The following is a 26,276-nucleotide window of genomic DNA, read 5'->3' on the forward strand; positions in this document are numbered from 1 at the left end:
GTATCCAGAGGCTCATGCACAGGTTTGTGTTAAGGCACACAGTAACATACCTTATTAGAACTGAGGGAAACATTGGATAGCTGTGTGTCCTCTTCACCTGCAGGTGTCACCGTGGCACGTACCCACCACATCAGGAGACTTAACAGCTGGACAGGAGATGAAATTTAAGAAAGAAAAAAAAAAAAAACTGCAATTGCTACAATTTACAGATATATTTGATTGTGTTTAAATAGAGTTGTTAGTAATATGTGCAATTAGTTCTGACTTAAAATTTTGCAAATGTTTCAGTCGTTAAAACCCCAGAAAATCGCATTAAAATTGAATCTGCTGCCTGTCGGTGGCGTCACTGTGGTCATATATCAATATATGTCAAATGCTATCTTTGATGTGTGACCACACACACACAACTGCCCGGCAATTACATTTACGCAATTTATCTTATATGTTATGTCACACCAGTAAGAGCCAAGTCACAAAAACAAAACAAAACATTCAGTAACGTGAAAATACTCCATGACGAGTAAAGTAGTACAGAAGTATTATCAACCGAATGTACTAACAATATCCATAAGTACTTGATCCACAGAAAAATGGCCCCTGTGACTGATGTTTGAATAAATGTGATGTTATTAGATTGTTAATACAGGTGCACCAGTGTGTAGGTAGCATTTTACTGCTGTAGCTGGTTTATCTACTTGAGATACAGTAGTTCCCAACCCAGGGGCTGTGGCCCTCCCAAGGGTCACGAGGTAATTGTGAAGGGTCGTGAGATGATTAGCGGGAGAGGAAAGAAGTTCAGCTTCACAAATGTATTCATTTTTTCTAACTTCTTTCTGATATTCCTCTGTTTTTGTCAAATATTGGAGGGTTTTACCACCTTCAGAGGGGAAATGTGTGGAACTGCTAACAACTCATCTGAAACATGACGAGGAAGCCAAACCAGATGCTGTTTTTTTTTAGTTTTTTTTTAAGGGTCACAAGCCTCAAAGATTGGGAACCACTGGTTTAATCTTTAAGAACGTTTTGTTTTTTATAAGCTTATTGATTTTTTTAATGTAAAATCTGAAACTTGACTAGTAAGCTGTCAAATAAATGTAGCGGAATAAAAAATACAATATTTACAGCATATACGATCTTTTTTTTTGTAGTTACTTTTTGTCTCTTTTGGGGTTTTTTGCTTCTCCTTATGGTCAATTTGCATCTATTTGTAGTCGTTTGACTTACTCCCCCAACAAGAAATGTTATTTGTCATCTGAAACAGAGCTCAGTAATCTGTCCGTGAATGCAGAATGAATAATGTTACAAATGTATTTTAAGGTCAAACCTATCTGGGTGGACCTGAATAAATTCAAGATGGAAACACTGTATTACTAATGTTGACTACATGTGACAAACTTAAAGCGAGGTTGATTTTTGTATGCCGTTGTTTTTCCCGATGAGACCCCGCAGTGCACATTTCTGGTGCTTATCTCTCTACACGGTCACAGAGGAAAAACAATCAGTTTGAGCTCACTGTTGTCAGTGTGAGCTGATGTAAACAGTGTAGCGTTGCTCAATGTGGCTGACGGAGTTGTGGTGTGTGTCCGCTCCCGCCGACTCCCCCTGCGTCTGTCTCGCGCACCAACAAAGCAGCCTGCCCATATAGACCGGCACAATATAGATGTAGCTTCATGAGATAAGCACCGGAAGAAGAGTCAAGGGGCCCCCCCCTCGGAGATAAGACGGTTAAGAAGGAGACTTGGGATTCGCTGGTGGGAAATGTCGCACGGCCACGGTTATTATGTCATCCAACGGTCTCACCTCGACCCTGTCTCCTGTTCTGTGTCCACTTCAGATTAACCATGTTTTCATTTGTAAAATAAGGTGAAAAAATGTCAAAGTACGTACAAGTACGACGATGATCGCCAGCCGTTAGCCGTCATATTTCCTACTTTTCTAATGGCTACCTGAGTGACTTTGGGTGACCTGCAATTAATTAGCTGAGTTGCAGAGGTGTGTCTGTTATAACCCCGCTGACCTCAGCACCACACATCCGACGATCCTTCTGATATGTCGCCTGAACAATGTACTACCTTCAAAGCCTCAGGGGACACACGTGGTGACTGCAACGCTTTCTGCCCCTTGACCCTCCGTGTCTTTTTGGACGCTCATGGCTGTGGTGACGGGAGCGTGCTCGGGTTAATATTTGATGGTTTTTCCTGCCGGGGAATTAGTCAGTATCAGTCTGAGACATTCGGGGAAAACTGAAAGGGCAGCACCGCACATCTAAAATAATTACGACTCTTCTCTGGTTATAAAAGCAGATTTTATTTAAATTTATATAAATTTCTTTTCCTCAGCACTTTTGCTTGCTGAGGTGACCGTACGTTTGTGTAAGAACATTTTTTCACATGAAGTGCGTGCGAAGTGTGTACTCGTTGTACTCGTGTGTGTTGACGTGAAAGGAGCCTGCAACGTGTGCGGACCTTTTTTCTGAGAGAAAACACAGTTTGCCGTAGACAAATAGCCAACACTGGAAGACCTTGAAGGCCAAATACAGAAAAAAGTTAGGTTATAACAGTAAACAAACATTTAAAAATGTATTTGCTTTTTAAAGCAATTGTTCGCAATTTGAGGAAATACACTTCTCCCTTTTCTTGCTGAGAGTTAGATGAAAAGATTGATGCCACTTTCATGCCTATGCCTAAGCATGGAGCCTGAGCCAGGAGCCGCTTACAGCTTATCTTAGCATAGCTGGCTGTTTCTCCCGTTTAGTGCATACAGGCCTAAGCTAACTGGCTGCTCGAAGCAGTAGCTTCATATTCGGCACACAGACATCAAAGTGGTATCCGTCTTCTCGTCTAACTTTTGGCAAGAAAGTGAATAAGTATATTTAGCAAATTTGTGGAACTACAGTAGATAATCCTTTACATAACTGATGGCCAGGCCTGCACAATACCTCCAGGGACAGTGCCCAAAAATCTGAATGTCCTAGCGTCTAAAAACAGGATAAACAATCCTAGTAAATATAGAAAACTACTCTAATAATTGACTTTAAAGTACAGGTTGAAATCACAAGTTCTTGTCTTCTCTCTTTCCCTTGCAAATCCCATTGAGAGCCCAAGGCACCAGTGTGGTTGGGATTAAAAGTGCAACTGCACTCTTTCCGAAAGACAGGAAATAGAAAGTCGTATGGTTTTCCGAGGAAAAGGTGCATCCATCCAACAGTTGAAGCAGGAACAAAGACATAATGATACATCCCATCTTGGAAGCGGCACTTGTGTTTGTCCTCTTGGTCTCAGTGTAGAGCGGTGAGTGCAGGCCCAGGCCCAGGCCGAACAGGGTGCCCATGTTACGCAGGAGGTTGGCGAAGGGCGTGGTGTCCAGGTGGACCCACTCGGGCCTGACGCACAGCTTCTGGGCTTTCTCCAGGGTCCACAGCAGGTCCACGCCCAGAGCTTTGAGCAGGAGGTAGAAGCCGACGGCGAAGGAGGTCAAGAAGAGGGTGGTGTAGAAGTACTGCTTCATGCTGGCGCTGTAGATCCGTCTCTCCTTGGAGACCAGCTCAGTGACTAGTACACCTGACTCAAAAACAGAACAGGGTCCATCAGACTCCACGTTTATAAAGCCTGTTGGGCGAGTAGAGGTGGTGTATATGCTTTTAGGTGAGTGATGGTTTAATTGCATGTATGACTCAGTGAAACCTCATCCCCAAACAAACTCACAGTGATGGAAGAGGTAATCATGTCCTTTATTTAAGTAAAAACTTTTACCCAAGTAAAAATGTTTTTCCTGAAAGCTATCTGCATGAAAATGGAAGTCAAATTGCCCAAAAAAACCTCACAAAATCTGCTTTTTATTGGTATCAAAAGGATTCAGATAACAGTCTTGAATTGTTTAGGTAGACTAACCTGTAATGACTCCAGCAATAACCTGGTGTGGTAAGTGGGCAGCCATGTAGACCCTAGACATGCAGACCACCAGCTCCACCAGGCCCATTAGCATCCACAGGCCTATCTGCAAGAATCTGACAAGAGAGTGGGTACTGAACGTGGGCCCCAGAGGATCAGAGGACAGCAGAGTTGAGGGTTTTTATTTGACTCCCAAGAGCCATTTTTCAAATAAATGAATGATTGTATTACCACAGACTCACTTGTAGAGTAAAGGGGGGCATCGCTTCTCCGTTGCAGTAGAGAGCAGCGCTGTTACCATCACATACCAGACGCCGGCTGCACCCATGGCATGACCTGAAGGACTTCCTGCAAGAGCAGACTCATTCTTACTTAAACAGACTCAAGCAGGCTTATCCTCAGGCTTTATAGGCTCCAGTGTCATCTCCGGAGGTGAGTTTTCACAGGCAATGAAGTCGTCATCATTTGTTGTAAAGATTCATTGTACTTATAATGTCCAATTGTAGAGTGAACGTTGTTGAAGCGTATTAAGTAAAATCTTGACGAGCAGTATAAATTACCTACGTGGCTAACCTGTGCTCATAAATCTTAACCATGCACAGTCATCTGAGTTTATCTGTTTAAAATTAATTAAAATAATTACAAGGAAACGGACGGAAATTGTTCAGTTTGAGAAACTGTTAACTGGGCCAATAATGGAAGTAGTTGCCGGATAATTTTCCATCAGCTGACAAATTGATTAATCAACTAATTGTCTCAGCTTTAATTGTATACACTGTTGGGTAGTTTAATCTATAACAAAGCATCATACTGTATTTTATATGCTCTTCATATGTTTTATATGTAGAATCTAAATTTGAAAAGTAACTAATAATTATAGCAGTCAAATAAAAAGAGTGGAGTGAAAACTATAATGTTTCCCTCTGAACTGTAGTGACGTCGGGGGTATAAAGTGGCAGAAAGTACAAGTACTTGAGTAAATGTACTCAGTTACATTTCGCCACTGCATGTGTGCGCACAGAGAAGGAAAAACCGGAGCAAATGCAATCACTGAACCACTGACAAAAAAAGGAGCCATTACGCAGTTCAAGCCTAAGTTTCTCTATGCAGATTAAGAGATGAAAAAACGTTATAAAAGGCCAACGGTACTGGAGTTTATAATTCAAAGGGGAAGCCATGTACACAAACACCTCAGATATTATCGGAGAATTAATTAACCAGGGTAATGGTTCACTGCACCAGATAATTCTAATCATTCTAACAGACAAACTCAATCAGCTCCTCAAGAAAAGACAGTCATCGCATGTGATCCGCTGCAGGTCTGGTGTGAACTGTAACTGGTCCAGTCTCACACGTGATGGGGAACTGCTGCAGAGAAGGGGCCGGAGCTGCTCGGTAAAACTGGGTCTCGTGAACCCACCAGTAGGGTCTCTCCCCAAAAAGAACCCTGCCGTGGAGAGACCGAGGGACTCAAACTACAACTCTGTCTCTCTCTTCATGTGATTTTTCGACTTGACTTCACCGTCGCATTCGAGCGGATTACCATTTCAGCACCAAGTTGAGCCAGTCTCCGATGACAGCCACCCAGATGAGCCTGAGCCCCGTGTCCCCCCGCAGGTGGAACCAGACTGGGAACAACCAGAAGAACGCGGTGTGCAGATCGGCCACTGTGGACGCCAGGCTAAACAAGCCCTCGTACCTGCTGTATCTGGTCTGCAGATGGATCGCAAGCTCAACCCCCCCAGCTGTGGAGAAGATCCATGATATCACAGCCCAGACCTCTGATGATGGTGGATGATGAGGATGATGCACTGAGTCCGGGGTGTTTTGCCTTTTTTTTTTGTTGGTTAGGTTGCTGCCAGGTTCTTTCAGGCAGTCCTCTCTGCTCTGCCACTGTGTGATCGCCATTGGACTTTACTCAAGGCTAGCAAATTTGTTTCCCTTTGGGACAGTACAGACAGGTTCCTTAACCTTTACACCCCCCTGAGGCCCCTGAGAGTAAAATCCAACATCACAGACATCAGCTGCAGCCCCTCCGACGGATCACAGATTTCTAGGAGAACCTTATTTTTCCTTCGATCAATGAAAATAAAGTAGCTTCCGTTTTCACTCCAAACCATTTGCCAGTGAAATCCATTGATCTTGGCTGACAATTTATCTTCTGCGTCATGTGAATGGTGTTACAGTTAATCACATTTTTCCTCCTACTTGTGCTTGGGACCCACGACGTGAAAAATGATAACATTCTCACCACCGCCATGTCCCTCGAAAGAAGATAAGAATATGAGCTCATCTGCGGGGATGTCCCTGCCACTCACATTTGTCGCAACAGAGCAGAAACTTGAGCTCGACCTACAACCTGCCAATCTGCTCCTTCTGTTTTATCAGCGACTATCTCCTCAGCTTCTACTTGGTCCAAACCCAGTCATTTAATCATTGATCTCCTTATGTAACCTAGAAATGGGTTACTCCATCGTTCTGAGCGTTCTGAGATGTTTTCACCAAATCATCAAAAAAACAATTGCATAACCGAGAGATTATTACTCAGCGGCTGCGTGAATGTGGAAGAAATAACATGGAAAAAGTGTCCCTTACTGTCAGTTTTGGTCCAAACCTGAGCACTGTTGAGTACATTCTAAGAAATAAAGAAGACGTAGCTGATATTCAAAAAATACATTACAGCTCAATTAAAAGCAAATGTCACTCTGCAAACTGTTGGTTTGTATATGATTGGTTTAATTTAGGTCACAATTGTGAAACACAGCCACTGGTCAACTGACTTCCTCCCTCTACGTTACGTACAGTGGTTCAGTGAGAAAGATACCGATTGACGTTTTTTTTTTTCTCCTGCTATCTTTTCCACTTGTTTGTGTGACAAGCCTCCAAAACTCTCCTGACTCCCAGCGTTTTATTACACATGTGCAAGGTCCAAAGATCAGTGTGAGCATGCGTCTGGGTAGTGGGTCCCGCTGGTATAAAACTAACAAGCCGTGTCACTGACAGCAACAGTGCCTGGTTTTTCTTCGCTCTAACTCGCTCACTCTTCGCCAAAGTGAGAGTTCTCCCCTGCTCGAGGCCGAGATGCTCAACGCTGTCATGGACGCCTTGCAGGGTTTCGGGGTGAGCACCACCCACTACCTGCAGACCAACTATCAGGATGCCCAGGGCTTGTTTCTCTGGGTGTCCTGGGCGGCTGACCTCAGGAACACCTTCTTTATCTTGTTCCCACTTTGGTTTCACCTGCGGGCCTCAGTGGGCATCAAGCTCATCTGGGTGGCAGTGATCGGAGACTGGCTCAACTTGGTGTTTAAATGGTGAGTCGAGTGCATCTTTGAATTTGCGTTTGTGAGCAAAATCATGTGAAATCAAATGTTCTTGACAATTTTTCCTAAAGATTATGACAAAGTGCATGTTTCTGTTGCGTTCTTCAGGATTCTGTTTGGGGAGAGACCTTACTGGTGGGTCCATGAGACGGCTCATTATGCCAATACTGTCCCTCCTCACATTGAGCAGTACCCCATGACCTGTGAGACTGGGCCAGGTGAGAAATGCCACTGTACATGCATGGCTGGAGCAAAAATGAGCTGCTGTGTCTGAGAGCTTTAGAGGAGAAGTGGGGGTATTGTATCTTAATTGTATCTTGATTTGAAAAGTAACTGCCAGCTATAGCGGCCAGATGATTGTAGTGGAGTAAAAAGTAAAATATTTCCCTGCAAAATGTAACAGAGTAGAAGTATAAAGTAGAACAAAATGGAATAGTCTAGTAAAGTACGTCAAAAATTGCCCTTTAGTGCAATACTTGAGTAAATGTATTCAGTTACTCTCACCACCGTCTCTGATAGGAGTAAGAGAAAAACAAGATAAATGTTTGGTCCTTGTTCATTCATTCACACATTTAAGCAAAATGAATGAATGAAGGATGCAGCTTGCTGTGGTCCAAGATTAAGTTCTGCCTGCGTGAATCAGCCACTGACACCTATCCTCTGTGCTTGTGGTAACCAGGCAGCCCGTCTGGACACGCCATGGGAGCTGCAGGTGTCTACTACACCCTGGTGACCTCCATCCTCGCCATCACGACCAGCATGAAGAAACATGGCAGCAAGAAATCCAGCGACAAAGAATGGTGAGTCCGAGAGAATCTACAAAACCTACAGCTTTGCTCTGTTGTCCCCACTGATGTCAGGGTTGTTTACCATTTTCTTCCACTCAGAGCTTATCATTGTCGACACACTATCTGTCCTCACGCTGGTGGTTGATCATTGACTTCTGAGAACTATTGGGCGGAAAGCGGGGGTTGTGCATGGGTTGTTTTGACGTCCAGCCAGCTGAAGTTCTCATTATGAGCAGAGAATAACTGTGTTGGTTGTTATATTGCTTCAAAACGTTGACTTGCTGGTTGACCGGCAAAGGCCGGACTGATTTAAATCAAACACCCTCTGCGAATTCAGCCCGTCTTGTTTTGACGTTTGCATTTTCCGTAACAGAATTTGTAATTTGTTTAAATGTGAATTTTGACAGGTATCTGAACGCCATTCTGTGGACACTGTTTTGGGGAGTCCAGGTGTGTGTCTGTCTGTCCAGGGTCTTCATAGCTGCCCACTTTCCCCACCAGGTCATCGCTGGTGTCATCACAGGTCAGTATGGTCATGTTTTAATACACAATTTCAGTAGACGATTGAATAACTCATTAGGAATAGATTAAGAATAATCGTCAAGCGTGAAGGTTTGGTTTCAGAAGGGGGGCGTTTGGAGGGTTTGGGGTGTGTGGAGGTACAGTGAAGTGAAAAAAATTGTGTGTATAAATCGTGCACATCACAAATTATTATAAAAAGCTGGTGACTGTGATTTCCATAATAATGGTAGTATATCAAAATATAGAAATACTCTGTAAACCTCTGTATTTTAACCGTACTTAAAATAATTTTTTTTTTTTCTTATTGATACCTGATACTTTCTGATCTGATGTGAAATTCTAGCATCTTTTTGGGCAATATTAGTTGTCAATAAAAAAAAGATTCAGTGATTTTTTTTTAGTTGGCAGTGCCTTTTTTCAGCCCTCATTAGTGTTTGCAGGTATTCATAAAGTCCAGGAAGGTTGGGCAGCCTGTATGTAGCATGAGAGACAAACCCCAGGACAAAAAAGACCATTTAGTCTTTTAGAAACCATTTAGTGGCATCACTCTTATCAATATTGTTATCAACTGGGCGTTTCTTGCATTTGGACCGTGGTGGCTGGACAGTAAGAGAACAATATTCAGTGAGACTTCAGCAAGCAAATCAGCCTGCAACAATAAAAGTGGGGGGTGGGCGTTTCCCAAACCATCCCCAGAAATTACGCCCTTGGCTTAATATATAATACATGGTATTGACCTGGGTTTTTCAACGTGTTTTGTTCTTAGGTATGATCGTCGCTGAAGCCTTCAACAGAACTCAGTGGATCTACAGCGCCAGCATGAAGAAGTACTTCTACACCACCCTCTTCTTGACCTCCTTCGCCGTCGGCTTCTACCTCCTGCTCAAAGCTCTGGGCGTGGACCTGCTGTGGACCCTGGAGAAAGCCCAGATGTGGTGCGTCAGGCCCGAGTGGGTCCACCTGGACACCACGCCCTTCGCCAGCCTCCTGCGTAACATGGGCACCCTGTTCGGCCTGGGCCTGGGCCTGCACTCACCGCTCTACACCGAGACCAAGAGGAGCGGCAGCACGCTGGCCAGAGCAGGGTGCATCATCAGCTCTCTGCTCCTGCTGCACCTCTTCGACTCATTCAAGCCTCCCACGCACACCGCCGCTCTGTTCTACCTGCTGTCCTTCTGTAAGAGCGCCACCGTGCCTCTGGTCACCGTCAGTATCATCCCCTACTGTGTGAACGGAGCCCTGAGCCTGCAGAACAAAAAGGAACTGTGAGCAATGAACTCAGGTTATAAAGACTGATGAAATGGAGGTGCAGGGTCTCTTCCAGATCATAAAAAAAACTTTCCTCTGGTGCTTAGTGAATTCATATGTCTAACTGATCCTCAGGAGAAGCGGGAGAGGCCAGTGGGAAACTGTGACTGGTGGCATTTGGACTCTGAACTCTGTGAGTACTGTGTGGCGCTAAGTGAAAGCACTATCCAGGATGCCCAGCGGCACTTCCCAAGACCTATTCGGAATTTAGAAAAATATGATAATTACAATTGTTTCAGAGTCCTGGACAAGGACAAACAATGAAAATGAGTCTAGCAAGAGTCATTTTCAGGACCGTAACGGTGACTTACAGCTTTGATATGCTATTTCAAGTGTAATAGTAATGTTTTTTTTAAATGTTATAGAAAGTATTTTTGAAACAGTATTGAATATTTTTTAATAAAAATCTTAAAAACGTATTAAATGACTTGGTTCATATTTTACTGCACCACACAATTACACTGGACTGCATCATGATTATTTGGCCATTAATCAGCATTTACCTCCCCAATCACTAAACTAAAAACACTTCATCACGAGTAAAAGTCTTGCATTCAATATTTTACTCAGGTCAAATAACAGCTGTATCGTCAGCAGAATTATACGTCAAGTATCAAAAATAAAAGTTCTCATTAGGCAACATAATGGCCCTAAATTTGCGTTTTCAAATTGTTATAACTGATAAATTAATGTCTAAGCTGCGTTTTAATGTTGTAACTGGTTGAAGCTGTGCTATTTTTGACTAATATATATAAATATATATATAAATATATATATATAATCTATACATGCACTGCATATAAAATCTTTATCTTCATAGTAACTAGTAACTTCAGATCATTATACTGTAGCTTACAGGTTTTCCTCTGAAATATAGAAGAGTAGAAGTTTAAAGTGGCAGATAATGGAAATATTCAAATGAAGTACAAATACCTTAACACTGTACTTAAGAACAGTACTTAAGTAAATGTACTCAGTTATTTCCCACCACTGCCGCCCCTGTAATCCATTTAAATTCAATGATAAATTACCATATTTCCAGTTATTACAGAATTTAACATAGCTTTGAGCAATGGTGGAAAGTACTTAAGTACATTTACTAAAGTACTGCACATAATTATAATTTTGATGTACTCTAGCTTTACCTGGGTATTTCTTTATTCATTTGATTACTTTAGTTGGTTGTCAATTTGCAGATAACCAACCAATAAACGTGGTGATGAAATGGGCCATTCTGCACAACGAGCACTTTTACTTTTGGTACTTTAAGTTTTCGATGCCAGTACTTCTGCACATCACGTTGCCATGGAGTCGGTTAGCTAGCTCGCTGTGGGCTACAACTTGAGCCCCCTTTTGTTTTTTCGCGCCTCCGCGCCGGCCGGGGCCGGAGGCATAATGTTTCCAGCTTGTTCCCGTCCGCCGGTCCCAGTCTCGCGAACGCGATTTTCTCAGCAGGAGCAACTTGAGGGAGTTTCTTCATATTTGGCGCAAACTTTCACGTGGACTCAGGGATGAAATGATTAGATTTTGGTGGACAAAGGTCAAAGGTCAAGGTCACTGCGACCTCAGAAAAATCTTTTTTGGCAATAACTCTAGAATTCCTACAATAACTATCACAAAATACACATCATAACTTTTGTTAAATTCTTTCAAAGTCTTCACTTCATATAGTATATGAGTCCTGACAGACATGGATGTAAACTGCAACTGGTTCGCGGAGGTATAAAGCCATGAGGTGGTAATTCTAGTTTTCTGACTCTGACTGTAGTTAAACCCGTGACTACTGTAGTAAACCATTTTGTCCTGGACAATAAGTGAAGTAGATTTATTCCCAAATGGGTCATTTAACAGAAATACAAACACACACACACACACTTCCCCCCCTCACAGGCATCCCATGCTTGATAAAGATAAAATTTTTGCAAAGCCAGAATGAGATGTAAATCATTAACGCAGCACCAAAGCGCTGGCCTTTAGTCTGACCTGCAGCAGTGACTTAGACCCACACGTCATACAACTGTCTGTGTGTCAGCCAGTGCACATAAGGCAAACGGTGCAAGCCGAACATTCAATATTTGTCTATTTGCGTTTTTGCAGAGGGCACACATGACATCCCCTGATGAACCCCGAGTTTTGAGGAACGATTGCGTGTCACTTAGTTTATGGCCCAAAAAGCCTGATGTTTTTGCGAAGCGGCTTGACCTTTGGCGCTGACAAGGCCTTCCCATGTCAACGCAATTCATGGGAAGTGACACAGAAAAGCTTTCTGATCGATAGATAGAGGCAGGTTTGCAAAATAGTGTGATAAGGATAAAACAATATGTATAAACAGAGAATGCAGTTATTAACATTTATGAAGATAAGAGCTATCTCAAATATGTAAGTATATGAGCACTTTGTGAAGTTTATAGACACTAATGTAAAAGGATTTGCTGATCATCACGGTCTCTATGCTTCATGTAAATGGAAGTAAAGATTTAACAAAATATGCACGCAGATGTGACCATAGGTAACTACATGTGAGAATTACTGTGATTACTTTGATTATTACTGTAGTTAAAAGTAAACCAACATTAATTATCTACCTGTCTTGTTAGACACGAATATGAAACCTCGATTTAATCAGGTAATTTCATTGAGAAACATAATAGGGGAAAAAAAACAAAACACATGTGCAAACGAGGAACATAGCCAGACATAGCAAAGGCACACACAGCATCAGAGACATGAATTGAATGAATGAGGGATTTTTTAATTTTTTAAATTTTTTAAATTTTTCGTGTCATACCAATAAAATGGTCCATCCTAAATGGGTCCACATGTCAGAGAGTAATACCACATACAGTAAACACTTTTAGCAGCGGATTTTCAGACTCATGCTGCACCTGGTTCTTGAAAGAACAGAAAGTTAAAAAAAAATTCTGCACAGAAACACAATAGATAAGGAACATGGTTTAAAAAAAAAAAAGCTACCTTCACAGAACTTTTTTTTCTTGATTGACCAGGCACAGTGCAGGTCTTCTGACACAGCAAAAATGTTTTTGTTTCAAAATTTCAGCATCTTCCAACAGAAAGTAACTTTATTTTGTTTTTTTTTGTTTTATTGAATAATCCCTCTCTAAGAACGTGATATGAAGGATAATATAAAATGAAACGCATTTAATTCTCTATTTCGTTTAGCTCATGTAACTGACAAAGCAGATCCCATTCTCCGATACCAAGCAGTTGCGTATGAATTTAGACACATTAGGCGTATGAAAAGAGGAAAACAAAAACAAAACATAACTCCTCATTCACAGTTTAACTGCTGATCCTGCAGCTTTGTGCACAGATCAGAGTACATGACCACATGAGACCTGTGGGCTCCACCACACGTTAGCATTAATACCCGGCCACGATGTCAATACCCCGCTCTCTAAACTGCAAAAGAAGCAAACTACAGATTCTGCCGACAACAAGGGTTGACCCAAATTTATCTAGCAGATTCGAACTGTTTTGTAGTGCTGGTTAATCTTTTTAGAACTGCAACAATTAGCCAATTAATCAATTAGTCAATAAACAGCAATTTTGATAAGCTGATAAGGATTTTAAAGCAGAAATGCCAAACATTTGCATATTAATCAATGAATCAATGAAAATAAAACTTTTACTCTCTCTTTCTTGATCTCCTGTTGTTGTTTTGTATCACTGGGTTTCAAAATTTAGTAAATTAAAAAGTTCAAAATCTTCTGTGTGTAATAAAGTCTAGTATATTATTCTTTTACAAGACTGTGCAACTCTGTATTTTTCACATTGTAGGAAAGCAATTAATGAGCCAAGGGCAAATGTTATTTACAGGGGAAATTACAATAAGGACAGTAAAGAATACGTAGAAATACTATGCAATAAGTTGCAATTTGCAAGCTTTATACCATGCAATACCCAAGGCCGATGTACATAAATGTTTTTTATGTGCATTAATTTAATATTTGCGAAAAAAAACTCCCCAGAAGAGTGGGATAGTAATAAACACAATAGTAATAAAATAAACAGTAATATAATGCAGTAAAATACACTGTAATAAAATTTATGAAATGTATATGATATTATTATAAAAAATATAGTATATGCACATATATAATTCATAATATAAAATAATATATATAAATACAACTATATATGAAATAAAATTAAAATCTAAAAATGAAATAAAATAAATAATAATAATGCAAATAAAATTAACAAATAAAATAAAATAGAATAAAACTAAATAATTATTAAATGTTTTTGCAAAATAAATTCAAAAAATATATTTAAATATAAATATCAAAAATTAAATATAATGTATATTTTTGTTTCTGAAAAAACAGAAAAACAATTGAGATAAATATTTGGCCATAAAAACCCAAAACGCCATGATAAATGTTTTTTATTCCCTCACAAGGTAAAACACCTGAACTCTGACCTGCAGTGCGTGTGGGCGAACGGAGGGTGGCGGTGGAGCGCCGTCAGCCGAGAGACCGACAGGAGAAGAAGGAGGCGGCGGGCCGGCGGAAGCAGTACGACGCCTCCTTACCTGAGCTGTGAGTCCGTCGGCCGGAGTGGATGTGCGGGAGCAGCCCGGAGCCGCGGAGCGTTCCCAGGCCGGAGGAGAAACACCTTGGTCGGCGCGACATGTCGAAAATGCCGGTGGTGAGGGCGCTGGTCGCCGAGAGACTGGCGGCGGCCGCGGAGGAGATATTGGAGGCGGTCGAGGGGACCACGCTGCACGCAGCAGGTTTGTAAACACAAGAAGGGACTTGTTTTAGTGAGTCAACTTCTTACCTCCGAAGGCCATTTGCTTTCCCTATTACAGGGTATCTGATGCTCAAAAAAGTCTTAAAAAGCAACGAATTCATTGCCCTTAAAAAAAGGCCTGAGAAGGTATTAAAGTCATACATTTTAAGTCTTAAATTTCCTTTACAAGGCTCTTGAATAGGGCTGCAAATAACCATTATTATTATTATTATTATTATTATTTTTTTATTATTATTATTATCGATTCATGCCAGTTGTTTTCTCGATGAATCGACCAGTCGTATGTTCAGCACAGTGTCAGGAAACCGTGAGACATGTCCATCCCAGTTCCCCAAAGCCCAGTGTGGCGCCTTCGAAAGTCAGAAGCAGACTGGGAAAACCAGAGAACACTCACATTGAGAAGCTGACACCAGAGAGACAGAGAAAAAAAAGATGATTATAAATCATATATCGATTATTATTATTATTTTTCTGTCAACAGACTAATTTACTAATCCATTAATCCTCCTAATTGCTGCAGCTCTAGTCTTGAGTCTTTTTCTTTTTCTTTTTTTTTGCTAGTTACATTAGTTATAACTTTTGGCTGTCGGGGGACAGTAGCTGTAAACCTCAGTGTCGATTTGGGCTAAAAATGCAAATTAACCATTTATTTATTTAAATTTTTTTTTTTTTAAGTTGGTTAATCCCTCCACCTGTTTCTGTTGGTCCTCTGGGCCCAGGTATGGACAGTTTAGGAGACAGTGGGCCCCTGGGCATAGACAGGTGTGAGGCCCACAACCACAAACGACGCAGATGTGTTAGCTGTATTTGTTTTTGTTTTGTGCCTCTTTGTCGTTGTTTTGTGATTCTCTGTGTTCATTCGGCATCTCTTTGTGGTCGTCTTCCATTTCTTTTGGTTGTTTTGTGTCTCCTTTTAGTTACGTAGGTGTACCTAATAAACTGGGCAAACTTAGTTCATGTTTCAGCGTTTAGGAGGTTTGACATCACGATCAACTCTCTACATGTCGAGTGAAACTAGTCCGCTGAAACAGCCGTTTACCGTTAGCCATGTTCCTTGTATGTGCATTAACCCCCCCACTATGGTAGTTAACTGGGAATTTTCGCCTTGAAAATTACCAGTTAACTACAGTAGCGGGGGCGAACAGCACCAAAAAATGAATTGACTTAACCCACCTAACTGGCCCCAGTGCTGGGCAACTGTAACAGCACTGGGGCTAATGTCAAGAAATAATTCAGATTTCTGTCAAGTGTTTTGAGCAAACCATCCACTGGTATTAAAGGGTAAGTTCTTGCACAACAGATTAAATTTAAACAAACAAAAATCCGTTAAGACACTGGGAAGTAGACTGAGCAAAAACTAATGGGGTCTAATACACCAGTCTGTCAATAGATCCTCCTCCATGAAGGTTATAATGCTCAGTTTGTGTTGAAACCGTGTTAAAAGAAGTGTTGACGCAAAGAAATGCTCATTTTGGAGGCTGCAGTGTGTGGAGCCGTAGAATTGGTTTATGTTTAGATTAAGAGGTTGTTCCGTTTTGGTCTGCACTGAATGGGCATGCGTGGGGTGGACAAGTTATTAGGAACACCCGTCAGTATAAAATGAGACTGACCTTTGTTTGGGTGCATCCATTAGACTTGTCACGGAGTACATTTTCTCTCTTACCCCCACTGATGTCTGGCCATGCAGTTCTGATTTAACATGCACAAGTGTTTGAAACAATGTGTTTTTCCAGAAAAAACATGACCTGCAGATTTTATACATATATATAAAATAAATAAATATAAAATTTGCCTATTTGGCCCCCACTGTTTCAGAATCTCTCGTTAATGTCCCCAAAGAGGGTGACCAATAAAGTGTTGGCTTCAAATTCACAAATTGAATATAGCATATTAAAGCGCCATTCTATCAAACCAACCTGTATTTTTTTTTTTTTTAGCTTAATCTCCACACAAACCTTAGAAAGGAAGAAATAATAAGTACAGCAATACAAAACAATCTTGGGTGGGTGGGCAACTCAACCCAAATATAGACTGTATTTTGGTAAATGTGCTTGCAGCGGAATTATTTAGGCATTTGGGGAAGAGTGGCAGTGTGATTGTGTATTTTTATTTAGATTTTTTGATTTTTTTTCCTCCCTTCCTCCAGAAATGTCACCTGAGCAGCAGAGGGCAGCTGTGCACAAGCGACTGTCGGTTGTTGCTGACGAGATCTTTAGGATCCTGGAGGTAATGATGGGCGAATACGAGGAGGAGGTCTCCTGTTCCCGGGGGGACATCGGCCGGCAACGTCAACTGCTGGACATCACGTTGAAAACTGAGACAAATCTACACAGAACAGGTACACTGTACGTCAAATCGTGTTTATACGGCAAGAATTAGTAGCTCTCTTGCAGTTGGAATTGTTTATGTTTCTTGCTGGTACTATTAGCTTGTAGTTTATCGTTTGTGATAAGTTAATAAATGATTAGACACAGCAGAACAAATGAAAGTGAAATTAATGAAAGTATAGGGCGACACTTTAATGTAAGGATCCATTGTTTCCTGATCTTTTTTTGAAGGTTTCCTTGAAAGAAACATGTAGTTTGGTACTAATTCCAGGAAAACGCAGAGACGCTAATTTAGTTCAGTTAGTTGTGCTGTGTTTATTATTGACCTCCACATGAACGTCCGTGACAGAAATCGCTCCACATCGACCCCAGCGAATCGTTATTACTCATTCATTTATTGTTGGAAACGTCGCTATCACTGGATTTATGCTGAATTGTGTGTTTGTTTGCGGACACGTTTCACATCTTGCTTCTTTAGCTCACCCTCTGTCTTCTCTGAAAGAAAAAAGCCTCGGACTTACCAGGCGTAGTTGTAGATTCATTGCACCGAGGCCCCTGCTACACTGTCATTCTGCTCTTTGTGTGTAAATAATGAGTCTTTGACAATTAGCACTATCACTATTTTAGGCAACATGAACAGTGTGATATGAATCTTCAGTTGCTGACAAATGTTCTGCATTGTGTAGAATTGCATCTATTTATTCGTTCAGTCGTTTGTCATTTGGCTACAGTTTCTCGCAGGCAGTTGTGAACAGCTTCGCAGCCGCAAGTGTGACTGTGTAATTAGGTTCATTTGACTGAGGTAACTGCAGTTGTTGCTCACGCACACACACTTTTACAGGAAATACTATCATGGCCCCGGGTGCTGGTATTTATTGCCGTTTACAGTATTTGAATTCCAGGCTGAGTTTTCTCTTTGATCTCCCCTTCAGACAGGCCGCCGCTGTCTGGCTGGGACACTTCCTCTGAGCAGCAGAAGCGGGAGCAGAGCCGGAGCCCCGGCCGAGTCCAGAAAACATCAGGTCCACCACGGTTTAAAGACGCGTCGACGGAGACAGACTCTGAGTTCATCCACGGTGGGCCCCCGCGTCTTCACCGAGCGCGAAGAGCGGAAAAGGGCGCCCCAACTACGATGGAAACAGAGACTCGAGGAGAGCGCCGCGGGCTGCCACCTAGCGACCGCGAGGTTCTGTCTTCAAGAAATTCAGGAGCTGGGAGTGAGTGTAATGATAGTGATAAAGAGCCGAATGAGAAAACGCCGTCTTCAAACAGAAGAAGAGCATTTCAGGGACTGAGGCAAAGTCAGGGTGCAGACTGCTGCGAAATGTGTGGGAGGCCTTTCCACAAAGGTGCCGGTGGGAAGAAAATGAAAACGCGCGCAAGCAAAATCGCTGCGACAGACAAGAGCCAAACGACAGGACGGAGCTGTTGCAGGGTATGTGGAAAGTTTTTCCGGTACAAACGCTCTTTTCAGAAACATGTACTTAAGCACGGGCAGAGCACAGATCTGTGTGGAGTCTGCGGCAAAAATCTGGACTCTGACGAGAGCTTAAAGGTGCATTTACAAAGACACAACGAGGAAAACAGCTGCAGGGATCAAACGGAGGACAAAGAGTCAAAGGCCGAGCGCTCGGACGCTGAGAGTAAAGTGGGCGACAGTGACGAGGACTGGAGGGAAAGCGAGGGAACTGCGAGCGACGATGGAGACAGCGATAAGCATGAGACCAAGGAAGGACCTGGTTTACGAAAGACGGAGTCAAAAGCAAAAATTCAAGCATCAAACAAACCTAAGAGACCTAAGAGCAAGGACTGTAAGGATTTATCTCATCTGAAATACTGCTGCAAAGTGTGTGGCAGGTCTTTCTGCTACAGAGCCTCTTTCCTGAAACACGTGCAAGAGGACGAGAGGGATACAGATCTTTGCGGCGTCTGTGGGAGACATTTTGAGACCGAGGAGAGCTTGAGGCTTCACCTGCAAACTTACATCCGAACCAATGACTGTGAAGTTTGCGGCAAACATTTCGACGGCCACAAACAACTGGAGATGCACATGAGAACCCACACGGGAGAGAAACCGTACATCTGCAGCGTCTGCGGCAAAGCCTTCGCTCAAAACGGAAATCTGATGGGGCACATGAGAGTTCACACGGGGGAGAGGCCGTACGTTTGCAGCGTGTGCGGCCAGAGCTTCAGCTTCAAAGAGTACATGATGGCTCACATGAGAATCCACACCGGGGAGAAACCCTTCCTGTGCAGCGTCTGCGGGAAAGGGTTCAGGCAGAGGGGGACCCTGAAAACGCACATGATGATCCACACGGGGGAGTCCACGCACCGGTGCAGCATCTGCGACAAAAAGTTCTACAAGAGCGGGGCGCTGAAAATCCACATGCGGTCCCACACGGGAGAGAAGCCGTACCTGTGCAACGTTTGTGGGAAGAGCTTCACCGCGAGCAGCTCGCTCACCAAACACATGGGCGTCCACGAAGGGGAGCGGACACACTGCTGCGGCGTCTGCGGCAAAGGATTCTTGAGGAAAGAGGATCTGAGAAGGCACGTTCAGACTCACGGGGACGAATCCGCGCAGCTGACTTTAAGTCTTTAATGCTGGCGTTGGTGCGGCCTGTTTATAAAGGAATAGCTCAACGTTTTAGGACACACGCTTATTTGCTTTCTTTTCCGAGAGCGAGAGGAAAAGGTCGATATCAGTCTCAGGTGGAGCTGAAACAATTAGACGGAAAATTAATCGGCAACAAATTTGATAGTAGATCAATTTGATTGTTCAAGCAAAAACCTCACTGAGCTCCAGCTTCACAGTTGTGAGGAGTTGCTGTTTTTCTGTCATATCTGATAGAAAATTGATAATTTGGGGGTTTTGGACTGTTGATCTGACAAAACAAGACATTTGAAGACAGAAAGTTTTAGGAAATATGCATTTTTAGCTTATTTATGGGTGTATTTAATGCTTTTATTCTGTCAATCTCGCTTTTATGTGATCCTTAATTATTCTCTTCACATTTCAACGTAAGTCTGTTACATGTGTTTTGTAACCTCGAGACTTTATCTTCTGCCTGGTGCTGCTATCATGTCCAGGACACCACAGTAAAACAGATTTATAATCTCATTAAGGCCCTGTCCTGGTTAAACAATCGACTAGTCGATCAACAGATAATTAGTCAGCAACCGATTAATCCTTTAAATCCTTTTTCCAGCAGAAATGCTTGAAAAGATTTGACTGGTCCATCTTTTCAATGGGGAAAAAGCTAGTCTGGCTCTGTCCAACGTTCAGAAATAAACCTCAAAACCTGTCTTATTTGCACAATTGTCAGAAAGAAAGCAAATAAACAAATATCCCTAAATGTTGAACTGTTCCTTTTTAAATGACCATGATTAAAAATTGAAACAGCGAAAGGAAAAGTGTTGAACCAAGGCCGGTTTGACAGGCTTTCCTAATAGTTCTATGCACATGTCCTGCTATATTCAGTAGAAACATGCACATGAAGACTGACTTTGCCAAATCACATGTATGTACCACACAAGTCGAACAAGTCTTCGTACCTCGTGCCCCCTCAAGGTTTTTGCTGCACTCGCTGGACTCTAGAAGATCAGAACTGTTTGGTGCCTCGGTTGCCAATTGATCCACCTTTGAGTAGAATGCTTAACGATCTATGTATTGTTTATCATACCAGATATAACCAGTTATACGTCTTTGATAGATAAAACTAAATATCATACGTATGTGTCTTAGTCTGATCATTTACCAAAATTACTATGTTGAACATTAGTCTGGGGGGAGATGTTACACGAAAATGCACGTACAAAATATCAAATGTTTGTTTTAAGCCAGTTTTTTTCATCTTTTCCTCTACTCATGAAAGGAAATATAATGTCACAATTGAATAATTTCACAGCTTTTATTGTACTTTTCTTTTCCATAAAGTGTTGCTACAGTATATAGTTTAAAATCATAAATAAATACAGAAATCTTTCCTTTTGTTGTTGACTGTTTAATGTTACATTTTTTTTTTTTTTTTTTTTTAGATGCAACCTGAGATCAATTCCTCTCCTGCTCAGATGTAAATGAACTGCTTTAAAAAAAAAAAGACAGAAAACAGATACAATATAAGTCATGAGGCATTTACGCCATTTAGTCAATCAACAGAAAATTAATCTCCAATCATTTTGATCATTGATAATCATTGATAATTAAGTCATTTTATTAAAGCAAAAAAACCCAAAACATTCACCGGTTGTAGCTTTTCAAATGGGAATATTTGCTTGTTTTCTCAGATCTACACTAAACTAAACATCTCACGTTAATTTTGGGCTTAAGGAAATTGTGATGGCCCCAATCCAGTTCAGCCAATTTCCTTTTATTTCACCCCTATTTATATAATTCTACATTATAAATATATTAGATTGTTGTTCATTTCCCCTGAGCTATAAAGGATTTCACAAAACTAAAATGAACTTTTTACAAAGTGATAATTATTTATGTTCTTGCAGAGTAGCCACTAAAGTAAGGATTAAAAAAAAAGAATATATGTATGTATATGTGTGTATATATTCGTATGTGTGTGTATGTGTGTGTATGTATGTATATATATATATATATATACACACACGTGTGAATATACATATATATATATGTATGTATATCTATATGATAGATATGACACACACGTGATCAGTTACCTTTACACTTTGCTGTAAGTGGGAGTAAGTCTCTTGATAAATGTGTCTGCATTTTTGAGCGTCATTTGTAGAAGTTTGATAAATACGGACGCTGGTGTGGCTGTTTGAAAACCCCCCTCAGTTTTAGCTGAGGTTTGTCCCGGTTGAAACCACGAACCCGCAAAAGACAAGACAACAGGGAGAAACCAGCCTGACTCACAGACGTTCAGTTTAAACACAATTTATTTTTTTCTGCTTAAATAAGTACTTGGATCATCCAGTGTAGGCTATGTTGGTTCGTCATACATGTTGGTACCAGATTTATCATCAACAATGGATGCGTAGGGTGGTTTTGTATGAAAAAAGACAAATGGAAAAAAAAAAAAAAAAAAACAGATTTACACAGGAACAGAAAATCTGATTTTTAACGTGTAATCGATACTGTGATTTATTTTTGTGATTTTAGCCATTAATAAAAAGGACCAGATTTGGGCAATGGGGCTAAAAATTAAGTCCTCCGTTCTGATGAAATTACAACCAATTAAATAAAGATAAAAATCATCAAACTGTCAAATAAAAACAGTCCCCTTTTTTTTTTTAAAACCACAGCAGACCTAAAAGCCTAAACTTACACTTCTAGTATGCATGATGGTCGTACAGATAGACAGGATTTACTTGATGTAACACACACACATACACACACACACACACACGCACACGCACGCGGGGCTGCTAGCAGTTTGGAGATAATGCAATGTGCCAGTCTGCAGGTTACATTCAGGGACACTCAGTTACCACCCTGAAGCGTAAAAAATGAAGCTTTGTGATGTTGCTTGAGTGTGGAGTGTGTGTGAGTGTGTGTTTTTTGTAAAAAAAAAAAAAAAAGTAAATAAAATAAAAACAGTAATAGATGACAGATGGTTAGGTTATTATGAGTGCTCACACAGACAGAAGTACCATCAAACCCTCTCTAGGCGTATTACAGTGCTCTGAATTAGGAGAAACAAAAGAAAAGCGTTAAAATAAAGTGACGTCACATGCAGCAAAATATCGTTTCTCTGAAGACAATGTTCCACAGACAGAGCAGAAGTAGCTGTTGGCTTTAAAGTAACGTCCATTGTTTAAAATCAAGCGTGTTTTTTTTTTTTTTCTCCTCTCCATTCGTTTCTCATTTACATACAGCTTTATTTTTTATTTTTTTTATTTTATTTTTATTTTTTTTAAATATTCGTCTGGGAAGAGCATGTCAGGTCACACGCTCAAGGCTGCTCAAACAGTGTCGACCTCTCAATACAAATGCACCGACTCTGCAAAGCTTCAACAACTCAAATCAGTGCATAAACAATCTGTGAAGCTACTGATTTTTTTTTTTCAGATTTTTATACAGTGTCATTTATATACAACAAAATCACCCATTTATTATTATATTTCATTTTTTTTTTTTTTTTTTTTAAAAAAGAACCACATGGTGCACCCCAATACTGTGGGTCCAGGAGGAAAAAATAGACCATATAAGGCGAGTGTCTGAGTGAATCACAAGTCTTCCTTTTCTGTCAGCAGGTTTCTTCTTTTTTTTTTTTCTTTTTCTGTTTTTCTTTTTTCCTGTTTGCACCGTCTTTGGTCTCAGACGCCTTTCATTCATCCAAGATAAAAGAAAGTTCCAGCTCACGTCCATGCGTGTCCTTCGGTGTTGTGAGTTTGGTGACATGCTCATGCGAAATCAAAGAAAAAGTAACTTGTTTTGCGTTGTCTTGCTGAAAACCATGCGTTGTTAAGTGAAAGCGTCGGACACGTTTTGGCCGATTGACGAGGCTCCTTCGTTTTCAGAGGCTCCAGTCCGGTTTTCCCTCCCAGGGTGCGTCTGGTGCCGCAGGTGGACGTCTTGTGGACCTGGAGGGTAGAAAAGATCACAAACTGGTGGTCAGAATCGGAACCGTGCGACTGGACCGATGCTATAAATATTCAGCTGATACTATCCATAACAGTGCTGAAATGATTAATGATACTGGTTGGTCAACAATCATTGCATTAATTTTCCAAGCAAAAATGCGAAAAACATGCTGGTATCTGCTCTTTCTCTGTTTTATATCAGGTAAAAAACATGAAGATAATTGGAGTATCCTCAAAGTATTTGAGTTTTGGCCTGTTACTTGGACACAACAAACAATCTGAAGACGTCACCTTGAGCTGTGGGAAAACGTAATCGGGAATTTGAACTGTTTTCTGACACTTATATAAAATGATCGAAAACAATTTACCGATGAACCTACGGTGAACTTTTTTGCCTTCTTGGCGAGAGTTCGATGAGACGACTGATACCAATCTCCAAGCTAAAGCCAGCGGGTGATTAGCTCCAGGGTTTCTGCAGAATTCACCAGATTCAACTGAAGACTTTTTAAAGGCCTTTTCAACACCACATAGAATACAGGTTAAAGCGGGAGTTCGGGACTGTTACATATAAATGAACGTCCGTTACATTCATTCAAGCCCTTGCTGAACAAGTCCACATAGTACTGATTTAGCCTGTCGGCGCCATGCCCATCTCTCTGCATTTTGCAGTGTCCCAAACTTTTAAATCGGGTGTCTGTGGCCACATCCCCGAGCTGCGCGCCGGTAGCGATGCAGGAAATGGGAGGAAATGGTGATGGGTACGTTTTACTGTCTTCCAGTGTTTTATAAACCAGACGATTAACTGGTAATGAAAATAATCGTTAGCTGCAGCCCCATTAACAATGATGCCTAATAATAACATTGATTAATTATGAAACATGACCTGGACATTGATAAGCAGAAGAAATGCATGGATGGATTAGCAAATTAAAAAGTATAACTAATTAATAATCAAGGTCGGATTTGTTGAAAAATGCAAAGTTTTTGCTAAAGTCACATACAGGAACATTTTATCGCTAACGTTACTACCTGCAACGGGCTAGCAAAAATTAATTAACTTGAAACTGAAGACTTTTTAATACCTTCCCAGGCCTGTTTTGAGGAACCTGAAATAAGTGCTTTTAAAGACTTTTCAAGACCTGCAGATACCCTGGAGCTTAGCTTAGCATAAATCCCTACAAGGTGGGATTTTCCGGTAAAGCCCTAACTGCGCTGTTATTGAGGCTAGCTGCTAGCTACTCCCAGTCTTTGTGCTGAGCTAGAGGGACACTAATCTTCCCATCAAACTCTCAGCAAGAAAGGTAATAAAACGATTTCCCAGAATGTCAAACTATTGCTTAAAGCACTACTAACGAAGTGTGTTTTATTTTATTTTTTTCAAAAAGACCGTTTTTTTGAACAGGTTTAACACTCAGAGAAAAGACAGATTTGTTGCTTAATTAATCTTAGTGCCAAACTACATTGACATTTTCAGAGCAAAACTGGGAACCATTCCACTATTTGACGCTTTACAGATTAATATCTATTGACCTCATGAAAATATAACAGTCAGAATGTTATTAACCTCTTACCAGGTTCAGTGTAGAGCTCCACTGTTATGACTGACTCCTCTTCCCTTGTTTCTTGTTGGCGCCGTCTCCAGGCTTGAGGGGAAGCGGCGAGGTTCATCGGGGGGAGACAGGGAAATAAGAGTTAGTGTTGTGCTCAGGCTACATGTGACCCACGTGTGTTAATGAAGCAGGGTTCAGCTCAGCCACTCTACGGCGGGAGATCACAGGCATCATGCTGGAAGAGAGACGAGTTTTAAGGAGAGGAAAGAGGGTGTTAAAATGACTTCTTTTACACGTTTGCACACAAAACCACACGTGCTTGTATCAATACATGACAAAAAAAAAAAGAACTAATCATTTTTTCTACATTAGTTGAAACACTTGTGATATTAGTAGTTCTCAAGCCCAACCAACAACCTAAAAAGGCACAAAGGCTATTGTTTTGTGTTGTGACGCTAAGCGCTACTGATGCACTGCAGCACAGAGGAAACACACAAGCACGGTACAACCACCGCAAACGGCAGAACAACCCGACCGGACGCGAAGGGCCTCGGTAATGACCCCGGGTTGCCCATTACACAGCACCTGAACGAAAACTGCGATCCATTTTTATCCACACTAGCATAACCGCCAACAGCTCAGATTAATGCTGAGATCAGTCTACATAATGCCAGCCAGCGGGATCCCATGACTATGACTACCGGGAAAGACAGGTTCCCCACGTAGGGTGCCATGGTCTCGGATGCTTCATGAGGCCACGACAGAAAGACTTCCGTCTTGTCATTTTCTGCCTTTTTTTCTTTTCTCTTTCTGCTCTCGTCTAGTTTCATATTGTCAACGGTCAGCCGACATCCAAATGTGGCACAAATTTTAACCACATTTCCAGAAAATCTGCAAAGGAAGGAGCTGGTGCATTGAGATAAACAGCAGGTGGCGCTACTTCTCCAGTTGGGTTGGATTAAACTATTGGAGAGGGAGAGGGTGCGACAAGATGAGACAATTAAAAGAGTGTGAGTCAGACCGCAAACCAATGAAATCGATGTGGAAGACAAGCTGGAAATACGGCATTTCTGTTTGTTTCGTGCGTTAATTTGAGGAATGTTACAAACTCCTCATCACATCCGATGTCTTCGTCTCTTCAGTGGACGTTTTAGTCACATGCTTCACGTACGTCACGATCTATTCGCTAGGTCTGTTTCCATCACTTATTGTTGCGTTCTGCTTTTATCAA

General features: G+C 41.4%; 4 protein-coding genes across 8 annotated transcripts in view; 2 read left to right on the top strand and 2 right to left on the bottom strand.

The window, feature by feature from the left end:
- Nucleotides 1-2,005: 2,005 nt before the first annotated feature.
- On the bottom strand, nt 2,006-6,690 carry LOC120794419 (glucose-6-phosphatase-like). The gene is given in 6 exon segments (XM_040135497.1): nt 2,006-3,560; nt 3,891-4,006; nt 4,133-4,251; nt 5,229-5,337; nt 5,434-5,630; nt 5,632-6,690. Coding segments are annotated over 6 exon segments (1,071 nt in total). The 5' UTR covers nt 5,653-6,690; the 3' UTR covers nt 2,006-3,051.
- Nucleotides 3,476-10,232, top strand: g6pc1a.2 (glucose-6-phosphatase catalytic subunit 1a, tandem duplicate 2). 5 transcript variants are annotated; one of them, XM_040135493.1, is made up of 7 exons: nt 3,476-3,644; nt 3,885-4,322; nt 5,210-7,204; nt 7,322-7,431; nt 7,893-8,013; nt 8,409-8,524; nt 9,290-10,232. In XM_040135493.1, exons 3-7 carry the CDS (start codon nt 6,972-6,974, stop codon nt 9,790-9,792), a joined length of 1,083 nt encoding a protein of 360 aa, XP_039991427.1. In that variant the 5' UTR covers nt 3,476-3,644; nt 3,885-4,322; nt 5,210-6,971; the 3' UTR covers nt 9,793-10,232. The 5 variants fall into 5 exon arrangements, with proteins under 5 accessions (XP_039991427.1, XP_039991429.1, XP_039991430.1 ...); XM_040135495.1 differs by having other exon boundaries at nt 4,127-4,322; XM_040135496.1 differs by having other exon boundaries at nt 4,170-4,322.
- Nucleotides 10,233-14,368: 4,136 nt separating this feature from the next.
- LOC120793999 (zinc finger protein 2-like) lies at nt 14,369-20,920 on the top strand. The gene is made up of 3 exons (XM_040134503.1): nt 14,369-14,587; nt 16,754-16,945; nt 17,867-20,920. The coding sequence occupies exons 1-3, from the start codon at nt 14,416-14,418 to the stop codon at nt 19,534-19,536; spliced, it is 2,034 nt and encodes a 677-aa protein (XP_039990437.1). The 5' UTR covers nt 14,369-14,415; the 3' UTR covers nt 19,537-20,920.
- Nucleotides 20,921-23,037: 2,117 nt separating this feature from the next.
- Nucleotides 23,038-26,276, bottom strand: part of LOC120793998 (ankyrin-3-like) — a 104,013-nt gene continuing 100,774 nt past the window's right edge. Inside the window, exons 44-45 of the mRNA XM_040134501.1 lie at nt 25,067-25,138; nt 23,038-23,495 (exon numbers count right to left, since the gene is read on the bottom strand). Of these exons, the coding sequence (XP_039990435.1) occupies nt 25,091-25,138 (48 nt within the window). The 3' untranslated portion in view covers nt 23,038-23,495; nt 25,067-25,090. The remainder of the gene's footprint in view (nt 23,496-25,066; nt 25,139-26,276) is intronic.

The sequence above is a fragment of the Xiphias gladius genome, chromosome 9, assembly GCF_016859285.1.
Source record: "Xiphias gladius isolate SHS-SW01 ecotype Sanya breed wild chromosome 9, ASM1685928v1, whole genome shotgun sequence".
Classification (NCBI taxonomy): Eukaryota; Metazoa; Chordata; class Actinopteri; order Istiophoriformes; family Xiphiidae; genus Xiphias; species Xiphias gladius.